The sequence below is a fragment of the Pseudochaenichthys georgianus genome, chromosome 21 (assembly GCF_902827115.2).
Source record: "Pseudochaenichthys georgianus chromosome 21, fPseGeo1.2, whole genome shotgun sequence".
Taxonomy (NCBI): domain Eukaryota; kingdom Metazoa; phylum Chordata; class Actinopteri; order Perciformes; family Channichthyidae; genus Pseudochaenichthys; species Pseudochaenichthys georgianus.
Genome location: NC_047523.1, coordinates 34864926 through 34883307, shown reverse-complemented (window position 1 = coordinate 34883307; position 18382 = coordinate 34864926). Strand labels below are relative to the sequence as shown.

The window sequence follows — 18382 nt, the reverse complement described above, 5'->3', positions numbered from 1 at the left end:
GAGAAATTCCCTCAGGAGGGAAGTTTGGGATTTTAGGGCATCTTCAAATAACAACAAGCAAACTCTTTTGTTTCCTCATTATTATAGTACATGCAATGTGACATTACCTTCGTATACATTCGTGGAGCACTTATTAATCGAACCAGAGGCTCAGGCTCTTCCTCAGACTCTTCCTCAGACTCAACCTTAGCATCCTCAGACTCATCCTTAGCATCCTTAGAGTCATCCATAGCATCCTCAAAGGCATCACACGACTACAACGGAGAGACGAAGGAAGAAAGGATATTGTCAATTAGTAAATCATAACAAGTAAAGATGCTTTTTTCTTAGCCCCTGATTACACAATGTGACTTTACCACATAGCATGAGAACTTCACTTCACGTCCATAGTCCTCAAAGTTCTCCTCTCCACTGTCCTGAGGAGGAATCCAGCCCATGTAGGGGAGGAAGTCCACATCTTCCTCGGCGAGTAGCTTTGGGATGTCTGTAAAGCCTTCCTCTGGTTGTTCGGAGTCCTAAAACAAGGCAGGGATGTTGGGTGCTACAAAACCTTCAAATCTGGGGTGGAAAAATATAAATAAATAATGTTTTTCATTTAACAAACCCTTTCCTCGACGGCCACAAAGCTGGTGAACTGAGACAGGATGGAGAACTCTTTGCTCAACTCGATGATGAAGCGCTTCAGCTCCGCTTTCTTTCCCTGAAACAGAAAAGGTCCAGTGTTCACACACACACACACACACACACACACACACACACACACACACACACACACACACACACACACACACACACACACACACACACACACACACACACACACACACACACACACACACACACACACACACACACACACACACACACACACACACACACACACACACACACACACACACACACACACACACACACACACACACACACACACACACACACACACACACACACACACACACACACACACACACACACACACACACACACACACACACACACACACACACACACACACACACACACACCTCATGTTCGGCTTCGTTGGTATCCAGGCTTCCGTCTTCGTAGTCCCTGATGAGGGCCCTCGCAGTGAGCTTGTGAAGAAACTGAACACACACATTAACACACATCATAATCTATAATCAACGACAGCCTGCATCAGTGTCTGCGGGGTCAACTAGTTACGATGAGTGCAATTATGTAAGATGGTATTATTTTCAACTGTTATTCAGGATTCATGGATTCAGAGGACGATTTGAACACAAAACATGTAAACAGATGACATGGCGTTAATGTTTTGCAAAGTAGAAGTGCAAGCAGAAGGATTAACAAATACAAAAGGGACTGGTGTGTGTGTGTGTGTGTGTGTGTGTGTTCTTACTGTGCCTCTGGTCTTCTGCAGCTCACTGGTTGACACCATGGTCTGGAGCTCCTGACCGCTGAGACTTCCGAGCAGGGTGGCCTGTGATAAGTCATTTATTAAGGGAAAACACTGGATAATATTAAAGCTTTTGAAATATTGTCGCCCTACTGTGTTCATATCGTTGAGCATTGTGCAAAGGAAGCAAACAATTCAAATCACATTGAGATCTTGGACATTGTGATTATTTCTTACACGTTTTGAATATTCTATAGGCTAAGCCAGGGGTCGCAACCCGCGGCTCTCGAGCTGCATGCGGCTCTTAGCCCTCTGCTCTGGCTCCCTTGAGCTTAGACACAGATAAGAAGGAAATTAAATAAAAGTATTTGTAGGACTATTTAAATGTTGTTGCACGGTTGAAAATGTTTCGTATCTTGTATTTTGAGGTGATACTGTGACACATAAATAAAAAACAAAACGGTTTTAATTAGGTCGACTAAAATATGCGTCACATCCTGCTACGGTCCCGTTCTTGCAGGTGAATAACCGGACCCCGGCTCGATGCTGGCTTACGGTATGTTTGATATGTGGAGAGAAGTTGTTAAAGGTGCTGCAGCCTTTTCGTATCGAGGAGAAAAACGTTAGAGGTAGACAGCTGACGATCTTCAGTCATAATTCAATCAACTCTTTTTAGGGTGCAGCTATATGTTTTATTTATTTCAAAGTGGGTCCATTTTTATTGTATTTTCTTTCCTTCAAATGTGCAGAGGACTCCCCAAGTGCTGTGTTTAATTTATTTTGAAGTAGGCCAGTGTATTTTTGTATTCTCCTTATAGGAGTTCTTTGTTTCTTATTAGAGGTTAACAGTTTTATATAATGTAATAAATAATAAATGCAAAAAAACTGTAGTTTTTGTCAATGATATTATAACAATAAATACAACTTTATAAGCTATCAAGCTATCAAATATGTTTTGCGGCTCCCAGACAAAACAAATTGTTGGAAAAGGGGGCAGAATGGCTCTTTTGGTCAAAAAGGTTGCAGACCCCTCGGCTAAGCAAAGTAAGCTGTTTCCAGTCGTGTATATTAAAGGTCACCTATTATGCAAAATGCACTTTGTCATGTATTTTACACATCAACATGTGTCCCCTCTTCTTCATGTCTCTTCTACATCAACATGTGTCCCCTCTTCTTCATGTCTCTTCTACATCAACATGTGTCCCCTCTTCTTCATGTCTCTTCTACATCAACATGTGTCCCCTCTTCTCCATGTCTCTTCTACATCAACATGTGTCCCCTCTTCTTCATGTCTCTTCTACATCAACATGTGTCCCCTCTTCTTCATGTCTCTTCTACATCAACATGTGTCCCCTCTTCTTCATGTCTCTTCTACATCAACATGTGTCCCCTCTTCTTCATGTCTCTTCTACATCAACATGTGTCCCCTCTTCTTCATGTCTCTTCTACATCAACATGTGTCCCCTCTTCTTCATGTCTCTTCTACATCACCATGTGTCCCCTCTTCTTCATGTCTCTTCTACATCAACATGTGTCCCCTCTGTGTAGAGAGACTCTGAAAGTTTCAGGAACAAAGATTTTTCTCTCTGTGATCCATTTCTATAAAAACCTGTCTGAAAATGAGCTGATCAGACTTTGGCCACTTTATGATGTCATAATGTGTTGTCTTGTGTAGCCATTAGCCAATCAGCAACCAAGGTAACCCCCCCCCCCCCACCTTATCACCTGAATCTCCTCCTAGAGCACCATTGAGTTCTTTAAAACCAAATGTCTCTCAGAGGGGCGTGGGGAGGGGCTCCTTATTTTCATCTAAAGTAACAGGCAGAGAATCAGCACTTTGGAAGCAGGGCTGAAACAGAGGGGATTATGGGTAATGCTGCAATGATCTGTTTGGTGTTTGGAGCCAAACACTTCAGAGACATGTTCTGTATAAATCTGAGAGCTATAATATATTGATGAGAAACAGTATAATAGGGGACCTTTAAGTGTGTACCTGAGTGCAGTGCGGCACAAAGCCGTACACCAGGGTGTGGCAGTCATTGAACAGAGCGTGGAGCTGCTTGGGAGCTTGAACAGGAGGGGGCGCTGTCGGGTTGAACTGCTGCCACTTCACTGACACTGAACTGCAGCTGGGAGACGCCATACGATGCAGCTGAGATGCAACCTGCCACCAAAATCAAAGATAAGATAAGGCTTTCTTCATCCCGAAGGAAATTGTTCTGCCAGAGTTACAAAAATACAATTAAATATGTACATGAAACATAGACGGTCAGATAGTTAATGTAAATATAACCAGTAATTAGTAGTGCAACCCTAATTGCACGTTTATCATAGCACATTGTTAATAATAATAATATTGCACATGTTATATAGCAGCGAGTGTTTTGTAATGATGGTAATGATATTTATATTGCACAATGTGTTGATATGGAAGTTCTGCGTTCCCTTTACTGAAGGGTGAAGAGTTAACAAAGGGTTAACAAATGTGAAAGTCTGTCGGCCCATTTTACAACATTACACGTGTTAGATCCTCTTGGGAAACATGTTGATACTTTCAAATCAAGTTTTATTTATATAGCACATTTATAAACGATTTTTGGTCGAGCCAAAGTGCTGTACATATAATAAAAATAGCCTACAGTAGAGACACTTTACAGCAAATACAACAGCACAGATTGTTCAGAATATCAGTATGAGAAAAACTACACCCTCTGTCCTTAGACCCTCTGTCCTTAGACCCTCACATCGTACAAGGAAACACTTCCAGAGAAAACCCACAGTTTAAAGGGAACATGGGAGAAACCTCAGGGAGAGCAACAGAGGAGGGATCCCTCTCCCAGGACGGACAGACGTGCAATAGGTGCCGTGTGTAAATCAAAGAGATAATACATTTTACATGAGAGCTTATACAGCATATAGACCGAATGTTAGGAAATGCATGTGTCTGTAATAAGAAGATGAATCCACGAGGATGTCAGCCATCCTGTGGGAGCCATCAGGGAAGCAGCATGACATATCGAGATCATCAGATTCAAATTCATGTTTTGCATTGGGTAAAAAAGCCCAATAATGTGTCAGTCAGTCCTACCTTATCAGTCCAGTTGTGTTTGGTTTTTGTGTTGAAGAACTCAAAGGCTCCGCCCCCGGCCTGAGCCAGGGCTCTGAGCATGTGCCGATTGGCTGTCGGGCTGAAATGACAGAACAAACATTAAAAAACGGCAACTTTAAAATGTCTGTTGTGAAAAAGAACCTCAGTGTGCAAAGCAAGGCAAGGCTGAATACAAAATGTTTTGTCATTAAAGCTCAGAGAGTTACAACCCGTATCTACATTCCATTCCTACAGATGGAATGTAGGGACATTCCCCCATCTCTTTTATATTTTCATTCAGACTTGTGTTTACTTTGTTTTCATTCTTATGTTGTTAGACAGCTCAGCCATTATGTCTTTGTGTAAGGACATATTTCATATAACTAGATCAATATGTTTAAGAAAATGTATAAATAAAGCATAATCAGACAGTCTGAATGTTACTTTTGATTGTGTTCTGGTTTTATGTTTCAGTATTTGTAAGCAACTGTGACTGAAAGAATATTGCTTTTATTTTACGTTTGTATGGTTATTTCATTTTGGTTTGTTGTTATTTTTTTTTAAGAAGGGGCAGGTAAAATAAGATATCTGAAACCTATAACCTATATACCTTTAAAACGCAGGAATGTATTCTCCTTTCTAATAAAACCCCCCTGTGTGACCTATGACCCTTTGAGACCTGAGGCCGCAGGCGAAGAGGCGGCTGTGCTCGGCGTTGTCTCTGAGCAGCTGCAGGGTGAGCTCTGCGTTCTGGATGTGTCCGTCCGACAGCAGCAGCAGGTTCCTGACGCCGCGGGACGGAGGCAGCAGGCTGAGAGCTCGCAGGGGCCGCCACAGCTCAGTGCTGCCCCCTACTGGAGGGGAGAGCTGGTGGCAGGGAGAGGAGGAAGAATCAGAATCTCAATCAGAAACGGGTTTATAGAGTGGTGCCGTGATGACGTATTTTTGTAGGCCGACTTGGAAATAAGCTGAGCATGGGTTCCCTCGACAAAAAAGCAATGGGATTTCTCCATAGGCTTTTGGAATATTGTAAAAAATAAGTTCTGTGTAAAACGAACCTGTTTGACAGCACACATTGTGTGTGCAGCTAACACAGTTACTTCCAGTATGTTCTGTGAATTACTTTTAAGTCTCTTCAATGACTAGTTTACTTTTCAAATCTAATTTAGTATTATTCTGTGTGTCGTTATAGAAAGCCGTAAACTCAAATAAGAAATTCATCTTACACTGACCAATTTTGCCAAGGCAATACTTCTCACTATCGTTTCCTGTTTTAATTTAGAGTTATGAGAAATATATTGTAAGGACTAGTAAAGTTTATCGAGTCCATGTGTCACAGGACCAAGTTCCTGTCATGGCCGAAAACTCAAGTTGTTGAAAATATGTACAGTACAGTGATTGGGAAGTCGTTAAGGTGGTTTAGTCGATACTACAGTACATTACACAGAGAGGTGAGATACATTTTATAGATTAAAATGTTATATAGCTCGTTTTTTGGATGAACCAAAGACTCACCTTGATAAATGTTTCTGCTGCCGGTTGAGCTTCAAAGAGCGGCCGTGCTGTGAGGAAAGCGTCTTTGTGATCTGACAGACAAAAATACAGAACAAAAACCACATTATACTTTCGCTAAAATTATAATCTATTGGTTGAACTGAGTTTGGAATACAGGAGACTTTTATGTAAAATAAGAGTTGACTTCAGACGGAAAGTCCCTAAAAGCAGTTTTCTTGTACTTGAAATGTTGGAGGTGATAGCTGACGTGAGAAGAAGTGCTGACACAATGAATGTAAGAGTAAATAACAGATGGTCAAAACCAAAGCAGTGTCATGGCTTGTGCCTTGCAGTTTTATTACATAACGTATTCATTTTTGATTTCATTTATTTGATTCAGTCAAAATACTTTTAGCTTACTCATTAATGGTGAGATATTTTAACATTGTCTCACCTATTGCGTTATCAATTTGTACCCAAAATGAATACACATTCAAACTGACCTGTGCCAAATACAATGACATTGAGTTTGGTGTTGTTATCGATTTGTCTGAGGACCTTCAGGGCGATTTTCTGGGCCAAGATGAAAGACTCTCCCTTCATGGACTCCGACGTGTCGAGCAGCAAGACGAGTTCATCAGATTCACGCTCGGAGTTCACTTCAAAGTCTGGATAGAAAACTAACATGCTGGCCTAGAGGAGAAAGTGAGAGATGTTTAAACAAAGAAACAGAGGGAGATAAAGAGAGGCAAGAACCGTTTATTTATATAGCCGCTTTCAACACAAGGCAATTCAAAGTGCTTTACAAAAATGAAAGACATTAAGACAATGGCATTTAAAAACAGTCATTAAAAAACAAAGATAATGAAATAAACATTAAAAGAAAAAGTACATGGATAAAAGTTACAGTGCAGTTTAAGATATGAATAGTTCAATTAAAAGCAGCGACAAAGCGAAAAGTCTTCTTGCTGGATTTAAAAGTAGTCAGAGTTGCAGCGGACCTGCAGGTTTCTGGGAGTTTGTTCCAGATATTTGGAGCATAATAACTGAACGCTGCTTCTCCATGTTTAGTTCTGACTCTGGGGACAGAAAGCTGACCAGTCCCTGAAGACCTGAGAGATCTGGATGGTTCATAATTTAGCAGGAGGTCAGAAATGTATTTTGGGCCTAAACCATTCAGTGCTTTATAAACCAGCAGCAGTATTTAGAAATCTATTCTTTGACACACAGGAAGCCAGTGTAAAGACTTCAGAACAGGAGTGATGTGATCCACTTTCTTAGTGTCAGTGAGGACTCGAGCAGCGGCGTTCTGAATCAGCTGCAGCTTCCTAATATATTTTTTAGTGAGACCTGTGAAGACACCATTGCAGTAGTCGAGTCTACTGAAGATAAAAGCATGGACAAGTTTTTCCAGATCCTGCTGTGACATTAGTCTTTTAATCCTAGATATGTTCTTTAGGTGATAGTAGGCTGATTTAGTAACTGTTTTAATGTGACTGTTGAAACTCAGGTCAGAGTCCATGACTACACCTAGATTTCTGGCTTTATCTGTTGGTTTGAACATTGCAGGCTGAAGCTCAGCGCTAACTTTTATACGTTCTGCCTTTGCTCCAGAGAGAGATAAAGAGAGGAATGCGTGCAGACAGACATGCAGACCTGGCTGTCCTTGTCGGGGTGTTTCTCCACCCACATCCTGGGCAGGTGGACCTCCGACAGAGTGACTGACAGCATGAAGCCACTTGGACCCATGACCTCTCCCGGCAGCACGCTCAACACTGCCTTACAGTCGGTTTTCTGTGGGAATATCACACAAACACAGAGAAAAGAAAAAAGGGTACACATGAAGATCATAAAGTGTTAGGAAAATATCTCTCGTCACCGGCTTGAGCTAATCAGATACACAAACTCTAGATGTATGCAGTCTGATTAGCAGATAAAGACAACACTACTTTTGATATGATACAAAAATAAGGCATTTTATTGAAGCTGTGCCAGGGAGATCTCTCGTATTTTGAGATGAAAACTATTTAGCTAAATCAAGATATTGTTAATCAGAAAAAAACTCTGGCATCATTTCAGCACTAGAGTGACGGCCCGTCCACACGGCGGCGTGCGTTGAAGCTTCCAACGCTTCTGCCCGTTCACTTTGAATGGGGTGACGTCACTTTTAGCCGAACTGCATTTTGGGAAGCGACGTGGGGCGTGGCTCGCTTCAAAAGTTGAGCAATGTTCAACTTTTGACGCCTCGGCAGAAGCGAATCATATGCCAGTACAAGCTCTAGCCAATCAAACCGCGTGCTTGTGTGAAAATGGCCGTGAGGTAGAAATGACAACCCCAATAGTAGAATTACATAAAACAGTACATTTTACTTTTCATTATCCAGGCTGTGCAATGTTCGGCTACATAATCAGAACGCCAAACCATTTAGCATTAAGGCATTTTACATATTTTTGGTATACTTTAGTCTGCATTTCCAAACGCATCAAGTCAAGAGAATACATGCTATTTCTATAGAAGTGTACAATATTTGCTATTTCTTGATGTGTGGAGCACACGGTAAGACAGAGACGATAACAGCCATGTAACAATGTCTAACACATCCCAAACAAATGTCAAACACAGATTACCTTGATCTTGACTTTATGGCTGATGCAACGCAGCTCTGTGATCTCATTCGGCATCTCGATCGCCATGTCCAGGGTGAACTCTCTGAGCAACAACCAACACATTGAGCAAAGCCTTGAAGGTGATGTACATTAAAGTCCACATTACAGTAAGAAGGACAAAGAGGCAACGATGAAAAACACAACTTGTTTTTCTATCCAAATGTTTAACTGAGATAATGACAAACAGAAAAGTGTCATTGATGTCATATGTGTGGATAAACAAGTGAATGGACAGTGTGCTTTTCCACAATCATTCAGCACAAAAGGTGGTGTAAAATTGAAGGATTACAATTAAGCTATCAAAATAGTCAAAATACAAAACATAGCTCACCTCGCCTCATCTTTCACACACACCTTCTCCACAGTGACCTGTTGATCAATGCAAGACACACACGGAACATTAACAGTATTCGTTTTCAATGCAGAGCCCCGCACTTAAGTAAGTTAGACGAACACAACTGGAAACACTGAACAATAAAAACACCTCCGATCTGTATCTCTCCATGGATGAATGGTTCATGCAGACGTAGGATAGCTTTATGAAGGAAGACTATGAAAAGTCCCGCTTTATTTGATATCTTATATATTTAATTGCTTTCGAGCCACAAAAAAGGAGACTAAAAAGTAAATAACTCAAACTGATGAAAACACATGCGTAAATTGCAAAATACACATTGTTTTCACACACATGTAAATAATATGTACACATGACTAAATATGTTCATTTTAATTCATTTCTTATTTTATAGTTATTTACCATTTTTTATTTGTATCTTTGATTTTATCCTTAACTGTGTGATTCTGTGCTATCCTGTTTTTCAATCTTACCCTGTTGCTGTTAAACTACTGACTTTCCCCACGGGGATCAATAAAGGTCCATCTTATCTTATCCGGGTGTGTTATACTCTTTTGCTGTTTCGCTCTTTTAAGGCACTCATGAAGCTCAGCGCAAGTTCAACCAGGAAGACCTTCTTCACTCATTCATTTACTAAGCTACGTCACTACTCTCTCTCCTCTCAATAAGTGATCGGGGCGTCACTCCCCAGCTTAACCAATCACTTCGCTCTAATCTCACAAGCCTATCACAGCGCTCCGCTGCACCTTTTAAATCTGCCCCCCCCCCCCCTCTGTCAGCTGTCATTTCAGCTGACTCTACGCAACCCTCCTCCACCCCTTTTCCCCTCCTGTCCCTCTGAATCCAGGGTCAAGCTAAGCGCCTCCCCTTCAGACCGGACCCAACTATCCACTCTCCACCACCAGTGTCTAGACCCCGGGGGGTTTCATCGGATCGGTTCTCCCCTCCCGAATGATACTCCTGCACAACGGGGCCTAATGGCCAAAACTCCGTTACATTCATTTGTGTATTCCTGGCAATAAATATGTATTCTTATCAAACCCGTCTCTCCTGATTGAATTGTTGTTGCACCTTAAGACAACATTCAGAATAATAATAATAATAATAATACTACATTACATTTATATAGCGCTTTTCCTGGTGCTCAAAGCACTTTACAATCAAGTAAAGAAGAAAATAAATAACAACAAAAGTAAAAAGTGCTAAGCTAGGTGGAATAAGGGCGAGGGGTTAGTGGATTAGGAGTTGAAGGCGAGAGTGAAAGGGTGAATGAAGACTTTACTTTGTGCAGTATTGTTGTTGGGGTCTACATTTGACCTCCCTTTACCTGTGTGGTCTGGTAGAGCGCCGCACTCTCCTGCCATGGAGCCACGCTCCCAGGGAGATGGAAGGAAATGGACCCGTCCGTGACGACCAGCTCGGACACGAACGTGACTTTAATGAGGACGGTCGCATTGGGCGGCAGATTGCCCACACTGATGGTGAACACATCCTGCGGAGAGCACACAGTGAAGGAGTTAGAGACACAAAGCGGACATAACTATTTTAATCACCTCTGGAGGAAAATCATTTTGACTTGAATACAGTATTTAAAGGTCCCCTATTATACAGTTTTTCATCAATATATTACAGGTTTCAGATATATAAAAAACATGTCTCTGAAGTGTTTGGCTCCAAACACCAAACAGGTCATTGCAGCATTACCCATAATCCCCTCTGTTTCAGCCCTGTTTCCAAAGTGCTGATTCTCTGTCTGTTTCTTTAGATGAAAATAAGGAGCCCCTCCCCACGCCCCTCTGAGAGACATTTGGTTACAAAGAACACAAAGGTGCTCTCGGAGGAGATTCAGGTGATAAGGGGGGGGGTTACCTTGGTTGCTGATTGGCTAATGGCTACACAAGACAACACATTGTTATGACATCATAAAGTGGCCAACATATGATCAGCTCATTTTCAGACAGGTTTTTATAGAAATGGATCAGGACAAAAAGAGAGAGAATCTTTGTTCCTGAAACTTTCAGAGTCTTTTTCCACAGAGGGGACACATGTTGATGTAGAGGAGACATGAAGAAGAGGGGACACATGTCGATGTAGAAGAGACATGAAGAAGAGGGGACACATGTTGATGTAGAAGAGACATGAAGAAGAGGGGACACATGTTGATGTAGAAGAGAAATGAAGAAGAGGGGACACATGTTGATGTAGAAGAGACATGAAGAAGAGGGGACACATGTTGATGTAGAGGAGACATGAAGAAGAGGGGACACATGTCGATGTAGAAGAGACATGAAGAAGAGGGGACACATGTTGATGTAAAAGAGACATGAAGAAGAGGGACACATGTTGATGTAGAAGAGACATGAAGAAGAGGGGACACATGTTGATGTAGAAGAGACATGAAGAAGAGGGGACACATGTTGATGTAGAAGAGGGGACACATGTTGATGTAGAAGAGACATGAAGAAGAGGGGACACATGTTGATGTAGAAGAGACATGAAGAAGAGGGGACACATGGGGATGTAGAAGAGACATGAAGAAGAGGAGACACATGTTGATGTAGAAGAGACATGAAGAAGAGGAGACACATGTTGATGTAGAAGAGACATGAAGAAGAGGGGACACATGTTGATGTAGAAGAGACATGAAGAAGAGGGGACACATGTTGATGTAGAAGAGACATGAAGAAGAGGGGACACATGTTGATGTAGAAGAGACGTGGATTTTGCATAATAGGTGACCTTTAAAAGAAAACATCTGTTGATACAAAGTAGAAGAAACAAGGTGTGTACATTAAAGGTATATTTATTGGGAGATAAACATATCCAATATGTATTTTGAATTTGAGTGAACTTTGAATGAATATAGTATAAATGCGGCTGCGTTTTTAAATAATTGAAACCATTTGTCTTTTCCCATAACAACGGTGTCTGGGGCTCATGGGCATTGTAGTTTATACAGCCTTCTGCAATGCTAAATTAGATGTATGGTTGGAATAGTTTAAGCTCGTAAATATGATTGTTACTTATCAGAGACTTTGGGAGAGTCCCGTGTCTCTTCAAGAAGCAATGCTGATAATAATGTTGAACGAATAGAGAACAGCGAAAACACTTCTGTCACTTCTGTCTTTGCAACCCAATGTCATGCATCGTAAATAAGATAAGTAAATAAGGTGTTGTGAAAAGGGGTAATAACACTTTCTTGTAGATTGATTGATCAGTGTAATATTTCAGAATCAGAGATTGCTTTGTTTAGATCTTGCATGCAGAGGGTGAACATACGGGGGCGTCCTGGTCCATGAGGTAGGCTCCATGTCCTTTCTTTATCGCCTGCTTGTACTCCCTGCGTGCCGTCTCTTTCTCTTTCACCTGAGATACAAACAAGGCAAAGATAGTTTTAAAAACACATCCATGAAGTGAATTTGTATTTTACTGGTGAGTTTCGCTGTTACACATAAAACAATAACAAAGTATGTTTAATACAATAGTTTATTTTCCAGCTCAGAGAGTCCTATTGTGAACCTGAGATGTTGAGTAAGTGTTATGATATAAATGTATAGTATGGACCCCCAGCACATATAGAAACTGCTACAGTAGATGCTAACTTGCATATGTTGGGCAATTTGCCTAATTAGCATAAGTTGCATTAACGAGCACCAATTAGCATATGCAGACAATAGATACAAAATGGCTTTGCCGATTTGGAACATTTTGGAGTGGTTTTAGGGGTTATTGAGGATGTTGAATCCATTTCTGACATGTTCAGGATCCAAATGGCAGTTGAAACCAGAAAGTGGCTACATTTGTACACTGATTTTGATGATTTGTGGGTACAGGCCAAGTCTAAAGACTCAACAAAAACTGCCTTTTCTTTCTTCCTAACGATGTCAGCAATTGATTCAACATCTTAAATAACCTCCATAACCACACCAACATTTTCCAAACCGGCCAAGACATTTTGTAGCTGTTGTCTGTATATGCTTTTTAATAAATTAGATAAATCATTAAGAAATTATCTAATGAATAAAATAAGTCTATATGAGAAATAAATACAGTAACTAGACGCAGGGGTGTCAAACTCAATTTCATCCCGGGCCACATCAGCATTATGGTTGCACTCAAAGGGCCGGTTGTAATTTTAATTATATATAAATATGTAAATATATAATATGTATTAAATAATATATTACATTGTTGGCCTTGCATTGGATTATTATCAGTTCTGGTAATATCTTCCTAAATAACTACGTCTGAAAGCAGAAGTCTAGGGCAAATAATTGAAAGTAAATATTCAACAATTACACCAATTGTAATGTATATTCTTTGCAAGCTCTTGCGGGCCACATAAAATTAGGTCGCGGGCCGGATTTGGCCCCCGGGCCTTAAGTTTGACAACCCTGAACTAGAGGGTAAGACTAATATCTGTGATATGAAAAGTGAAGTTAGGTTACCTGTCCCACCACATGTTTCCCATTAATAAAAGCTTCAAATCCACACACTGCTGCAGAATCCTCCAGGGGGAAGACGTACTTTGCCTCGATGGGCACAGAGCTCAGATTGGTGTATTTCTGGAAGATGATGACCTGGAAAGAGGATCGAAGGAACACTTGAGTTTAATTACAGATTAGATACTTGTATAACAGTGTTTTTTTAGATCCAGTAAACTTAACAATGAGAATAAGATATATTCTCCTATGGTAGTCTGATGCATTTTACGAGGTTTAATTCAAATCAACCAATAGATCATCTGAACAGAACATATGAATGAGTTGGTCTGTTTTCACCTGAGAGAGCAGATCCATCAGTTTGCACTTCACGTGGACGGCCTGCAGAGGGAGCTGCTGACCTGAGCTGTCCATCAGACCAGCCTTCACGTCATCCAGAGGGTTAGTGCAGAAATACGTTTCATCCGACATGAACTCCTCATCTACACACACACCAAGACACACACTGTGTTTGGTTGATTGCATTGTAATGACAACAATACAGGACAACATTGATCCTTTCAACGGCAAACCACTCTGACCATCTGATTCATCTTGGAAGAAAAGCTTTCCTACGGTCTGAAGTCAAACGCTGCCTAATTTAGCTAAGTGGATTGGGGAATTGTACTTTATTAAAGTGGTTTTAAAATGTCTTTAGGAGCTGGAAGTCATCCCTCAACTGAAATAAAACATGACATCTCAAAAAGATATGGGTCTGAATATCAGATCAGACATTCAAAGTGCCGGACCTCAGGAGAAGAATACCATTGTCAGGTTTCTTAGTTATCTTCTCATCTCGGTCCGTAGAGGGCTCAGCGCAGATGTCGATGTTTGGACTGAACTCCTTCGGTGCGTCTCCCTCGGCGCTGTACTGAACCACAAACTTCAGTTTCACCTGATCGGGACTGTACACCACGTACTCGTCGTCCTGGAGCACAAGTACAAGTATACATGTTACAGTGTACACAGACTTAGAAGTAAAGATTATTTAAAGCTTTGAAATTATTTGCATATAACAATTATTAAAATCTCTACAGAATATATAAAAGAATATGGTTAAAAAGAAAAAAACGTGTTATCTTTTCAAAAACAACATTTGATACTTTGGTCAAAAACTTCTAATCCAACAGCACTATAAATAACATTTATAACCGCAACCACACAAAATATGTTTTACTTTCAGGGAGATTATGTAGAAATCATGATGATAAGCATTCAAAAGTACATTTGAAATCCTTTTTAATTGTGTTTCGCTTTTGTTACACTAATGAACAGACAAACAATACATACTACGTACTTGCACACACATCTATACAATCATATACACATGTATCTCCTAAGATTCTTAATACAAGCTTTGATAGTGCAAAACAGTCAGTCTTTGTTTACTTCATTCAGCATCTCAAAATATAATTTGATAAACTGTATCAGTCTTGATATAAAGAAATAACATCGATTTTAGCTGCAGAAACAGGCTTTAATTTCATGTACATTAGTGTTGGGAAAATACTGAATGTACTCTTCCAGTATCAGAGTAGCGCATAATAACAAAGGCCCTGCGTAGCTGTGTGCGTAACAGGATGTCTGATTACCTGGAAGAGCATCAGGACTGTTTTAGGCATACGATAGCCATGTGATTAACATGCTGATTCAGCCTCTATGGGGAGAGACATATGACTGTCATGTTTATTGCTTACGTGGGTCTTAGCTAATCTAAACTAAACATTGAATACTGCTTTGAACCGGTATTCTGACTTGTATATCAGCATCTGAAGGACACTGCTCAGGAACTAGTTGTCCCAAATGCTCTGTATGTGACGACTACTTCCAGTCTTGCAAGGATAATAAATACATGTGTCCTGATATTGAAGCTCAAGCCGGTTATTTCCCTCACAATTAGCATGAAAACACCTACCACAAACTCAGAGTGAGTGTTGGGGGTGCGGCGGACCCCGTGCACGCTGTCGTATCCCTCCGGAGCCTCGGTCAGGGTGAGGTCTTTCTTATGGACGTCCATGCCCTGACCCAGCGCCACGTCACACACCAACAGCAGCCGAGAGCCGTCTGTCTCGCTGGGCTTGGAGTATTTCAAACTGGCGCTGTGGATAAGGAGAGTGGAACACAGTCTCACTACAGATGAGTGTGTTGTTGCCATCTGGTTCCCCATAGGATGCCATGAGGATCAAAGACTCATTAGAAAAGCACCTTTTAGATCAGGGGTGTCCAAACTACGGCCCGGGGGCCAAATGCGGCCCGCGGACCATTTTGAATCGGCCCTCAGCAAATTCAAAAAGTATAAGGGAATAATGAAACTTGTGCTTGTGTTGTATTATACTTCTTAAAGATAAATGTAAAAATATATTACACAGTAGTTTTCATGTGTTAATAAAACCACTATTCAAATAAATTCAGTCAAATAAAGTTGGAAACATTTTCTAATATATCTTAGTTGTTAAGAAAAAAGCCCAATGACTTATTTACATAACAAGCATGAAATACACCCTTCCTATTTCTCCTTATTATAATCAATCTTCTGTTTTAAGGGATGAGCTGCCAACACTCACAAGCATCATTTACCTACATTGATTTTGCTAACTTATAACTGAACTTACGAGGTACAGTAATATACCTCTAATGGGCGGCCCAGCCCTTCGTATATTTTTCGTATGTGGCCCTCGGTGAAAAAAGTTTGGACACCTCTGTTTTAAATACAATGAATTCTCATAGACGCAATCGTTTCATAAAATCCGGTAATGTTTTAGGCAATTCAAGAGTAGTATATAGAAGTTTTATATTTCAAAACAAACTTGATTTCAGATGTTCTACTTACCTCAGGTCATCACTAAAATAGATTCCACTGCCCAGATTACCCGCGTCTGTTCTCTCAATCCCATGATGCTCCACTCCGACACGGGGCGGCAGCAGACCACTAAAGAGAGGGCAAACATTGTTAAAGTAAAAAAAAAATCCAAAACCAAATAAGATTTCTTAGTTGTCCATTTGAAGACCTTCACTACACTGTACCCGTCTGCATTACTATATCATCACATATATCACGTTGCTAAAGCTACGCTCCACTGCGAGTCTAAGCGCTCGATTCCGATTAACAGCTTGTCTGGAGTTGTTCACATTATTCTTTAAAAGGAACCAACATCAGAATCCAATTTGAACTGGTTGCACAAAGGAACTATAACACTCACGTTACACACAGCATAGACTATGATCTATGAGCTTCATTTATCCCTAAATCCATCAAAACGGCCTTTAATTAAATGTTTAGCCACGGAGCCCAGGAAAAGTAAACCTTTTTCTGCTTTCAAGTCAGAACAGAATACCATGTTTTCTTGGTGGTACACCCTCCGTACAGAAGTCAGTCTGGATTTTAAAATCAACAAGTACTTTTTCGTCTCGGAAATGATCTTTATCAGCGTCCTTGCAAGAAAACCTGGGATTATCCAACAACAATTGATGGATACATCTCAGGATGCGTGTGTGTGTGTGTGTGTGTGTGTGTGTGTGTGTGTGTGTGTGTGTGTGTGTGTGTGTGTGTGTGTGCGTGTGATTCAGAGTTGATTTTCATCCTGTTCTTTGACGGTTAGCAATCACAGAGCGGAAGGAAGCTCTGATTGTGATGAACTAGAAGATAGTATTATTTTTTGTCAACAAACAGTTTCATCAACTGCTATTAAGGATGCATGGAGTCAGAGGACGTTTTGAACAACACACAACATGTATAAACAGATGATCAACGTTACGTGGCATTAATGTTTTTCAAAGTAGGAGTGCAAGCAGAAGGATTAACAAAAACAAAAGGCACTGGAGAGAGAGAGAGTGTGTGTGTGTGTGTGTGTGTGTGTGTGTGTGTGTGTGTGTGTGTGTGTGTGTGTGTGGTCTAGCATTACTATACTTGTGGGGACCTACATCTGTTTACATAGTCACGTGTGGGGACTGGCTTCCCTCATGGGGACAAATTGGAGGTCCCCATGAGGGGAATCATTAATTTTAGGGTGAAGACTTGGTTAGAGTTAGGGTTAGGCATGTGTTGGTTAGGGTTAAGGTTAGGATAAGTCTCCAGGAAATGCATGTAAGTCAATGTAATGTCCCCTGAAGTGATGTATACATGGTGTATGTGTGTGTGTGTGTGTGTGTGTGTGTGTGTGTGTGTGTGCGTGTGCGTGCGTGCGTGTGTGTTCTCACCGAGACAGGACTCCCACAAAGTTGCTGGGGCTGGAGGAGTGCAGCAGAGGCCTCACGTTCCCAAACTCACTCTTAAACGTCTGGAGCTCCACCCCTCGGCTGACACGCAGAACCTGTTTGACCTGCATCTTCCTGAGAGAACAGATGGGAACATGGGAAGTGAGCGCCCAAACTCAACGGAAACAAACATGTATGTACCAAAAACATATTTTTAGGAGTTTATGGATGGTCACTACTCGCCCCATTAGGGTTTAAAAACACACAAAAGACACTTGGGGCCTATACTGCGAACCTGGTTCAACCTAACCTGGATATGTTTGAGTTAGCCGGTTGGCTTAATCCAAAACATACGCGCTCTCGCTAAACTGTCCTACGACGCTGGTTATCAAGTGGATCGCTCAAGCCAGCCGTTTCCTATCTAGTTAGGTGCGCGTTCACATGAAAGGGGTGGTATCTGGAGCATTCGACCAATCACAAACATGGAGAAGCATACTGACAGCGCAGCGCACTGAATGAAAAGTGAACTTTAATACTAGTCAAAAATGAAGAAGTTAAACTTTAAACATCCATGACTTAAACACTTTATCCAGGATAAAAGCCTCAGAGCTGCACCTGCAAGGTGAATACAGCTGGTAAAAGAAAAAGTGTTTGAATGCGTACATTAACAGGTTTATGATATCACTGCCCCGTCTAAAACACGATCTGACTTCAATTACATTTGA

The 18382-nt window shown here is 41.0% G+C and overlaps 1 protein-coding gene across 2 annotated transcripts in view; it reads right to left on the bottom strand.

Moving 5' to 3' along the window:
• Positions 1-18382, bottom strand: part of parp4 (poly (ADP-ribose) polymerase family, member 4) — a 40054-nt gene that overhangs the window by 8591 nt on the left and 13081 nt on the right. For both annotated transcript variants that reach the window (XM_034110406.2, XM_034110407.2), the window contains 21 exons: positions 17661-17792; positions 16294-16392; positions 15379-15562; positions 14229-14391; positions 13764-13906; positions 13431-13562; positions 12262-12348; positions 10310-10474; positions 8959-8996; positions 8589-8670; positions 7617-7754; positions 6464-6653; positions 5982-6052; positions 5146-5333; positions 4467-4566; positions 3372-3542; positions 1382-1462; positions 1026-1106; positions 605-700; positions 357-515; positions 108-254 (listed from right to left, as the gene is read on the bottom strand). In XM_034110406.2, the coding sequence (XP_033966297.1) occupies positions 108-254; positions 357-515; positions 605-700; positions 1026-1106; positions 1382-1462; positions 3372-3542; positions 4467-4566; positions 5146-5333; positions 5982-6052; positions 6464-6653; positions 7617-7754; positions 8589-8670; positions 8959-8996; positions 10310-10474; positions 12262-12348; positions 13431-13562; positions 13764-13906; positions 14229-14391; positions 15379-15562; positions 16294-16392; positions 17661-17792 (2647 nt within the window). The remainder of the gene's footprint in view (positions 1-107; positions 255-356; positions 516-604; positions 701-1025; positions 1107-1381; positions 1463-3371; positions 3543-4466; positions 4567-5145; positions 5334-5981; positions 6053-6463; positions 6654-7616; positions 7755-8588; positions 8671-8958; positions 8997-10309; positions 10475-12261; positions 12349-13430; positions 13563-13763; positions 13907-14228; positions 14392-15378; positions 15563-16293; positions 16393-17660; positions 17793-18382) is intronic.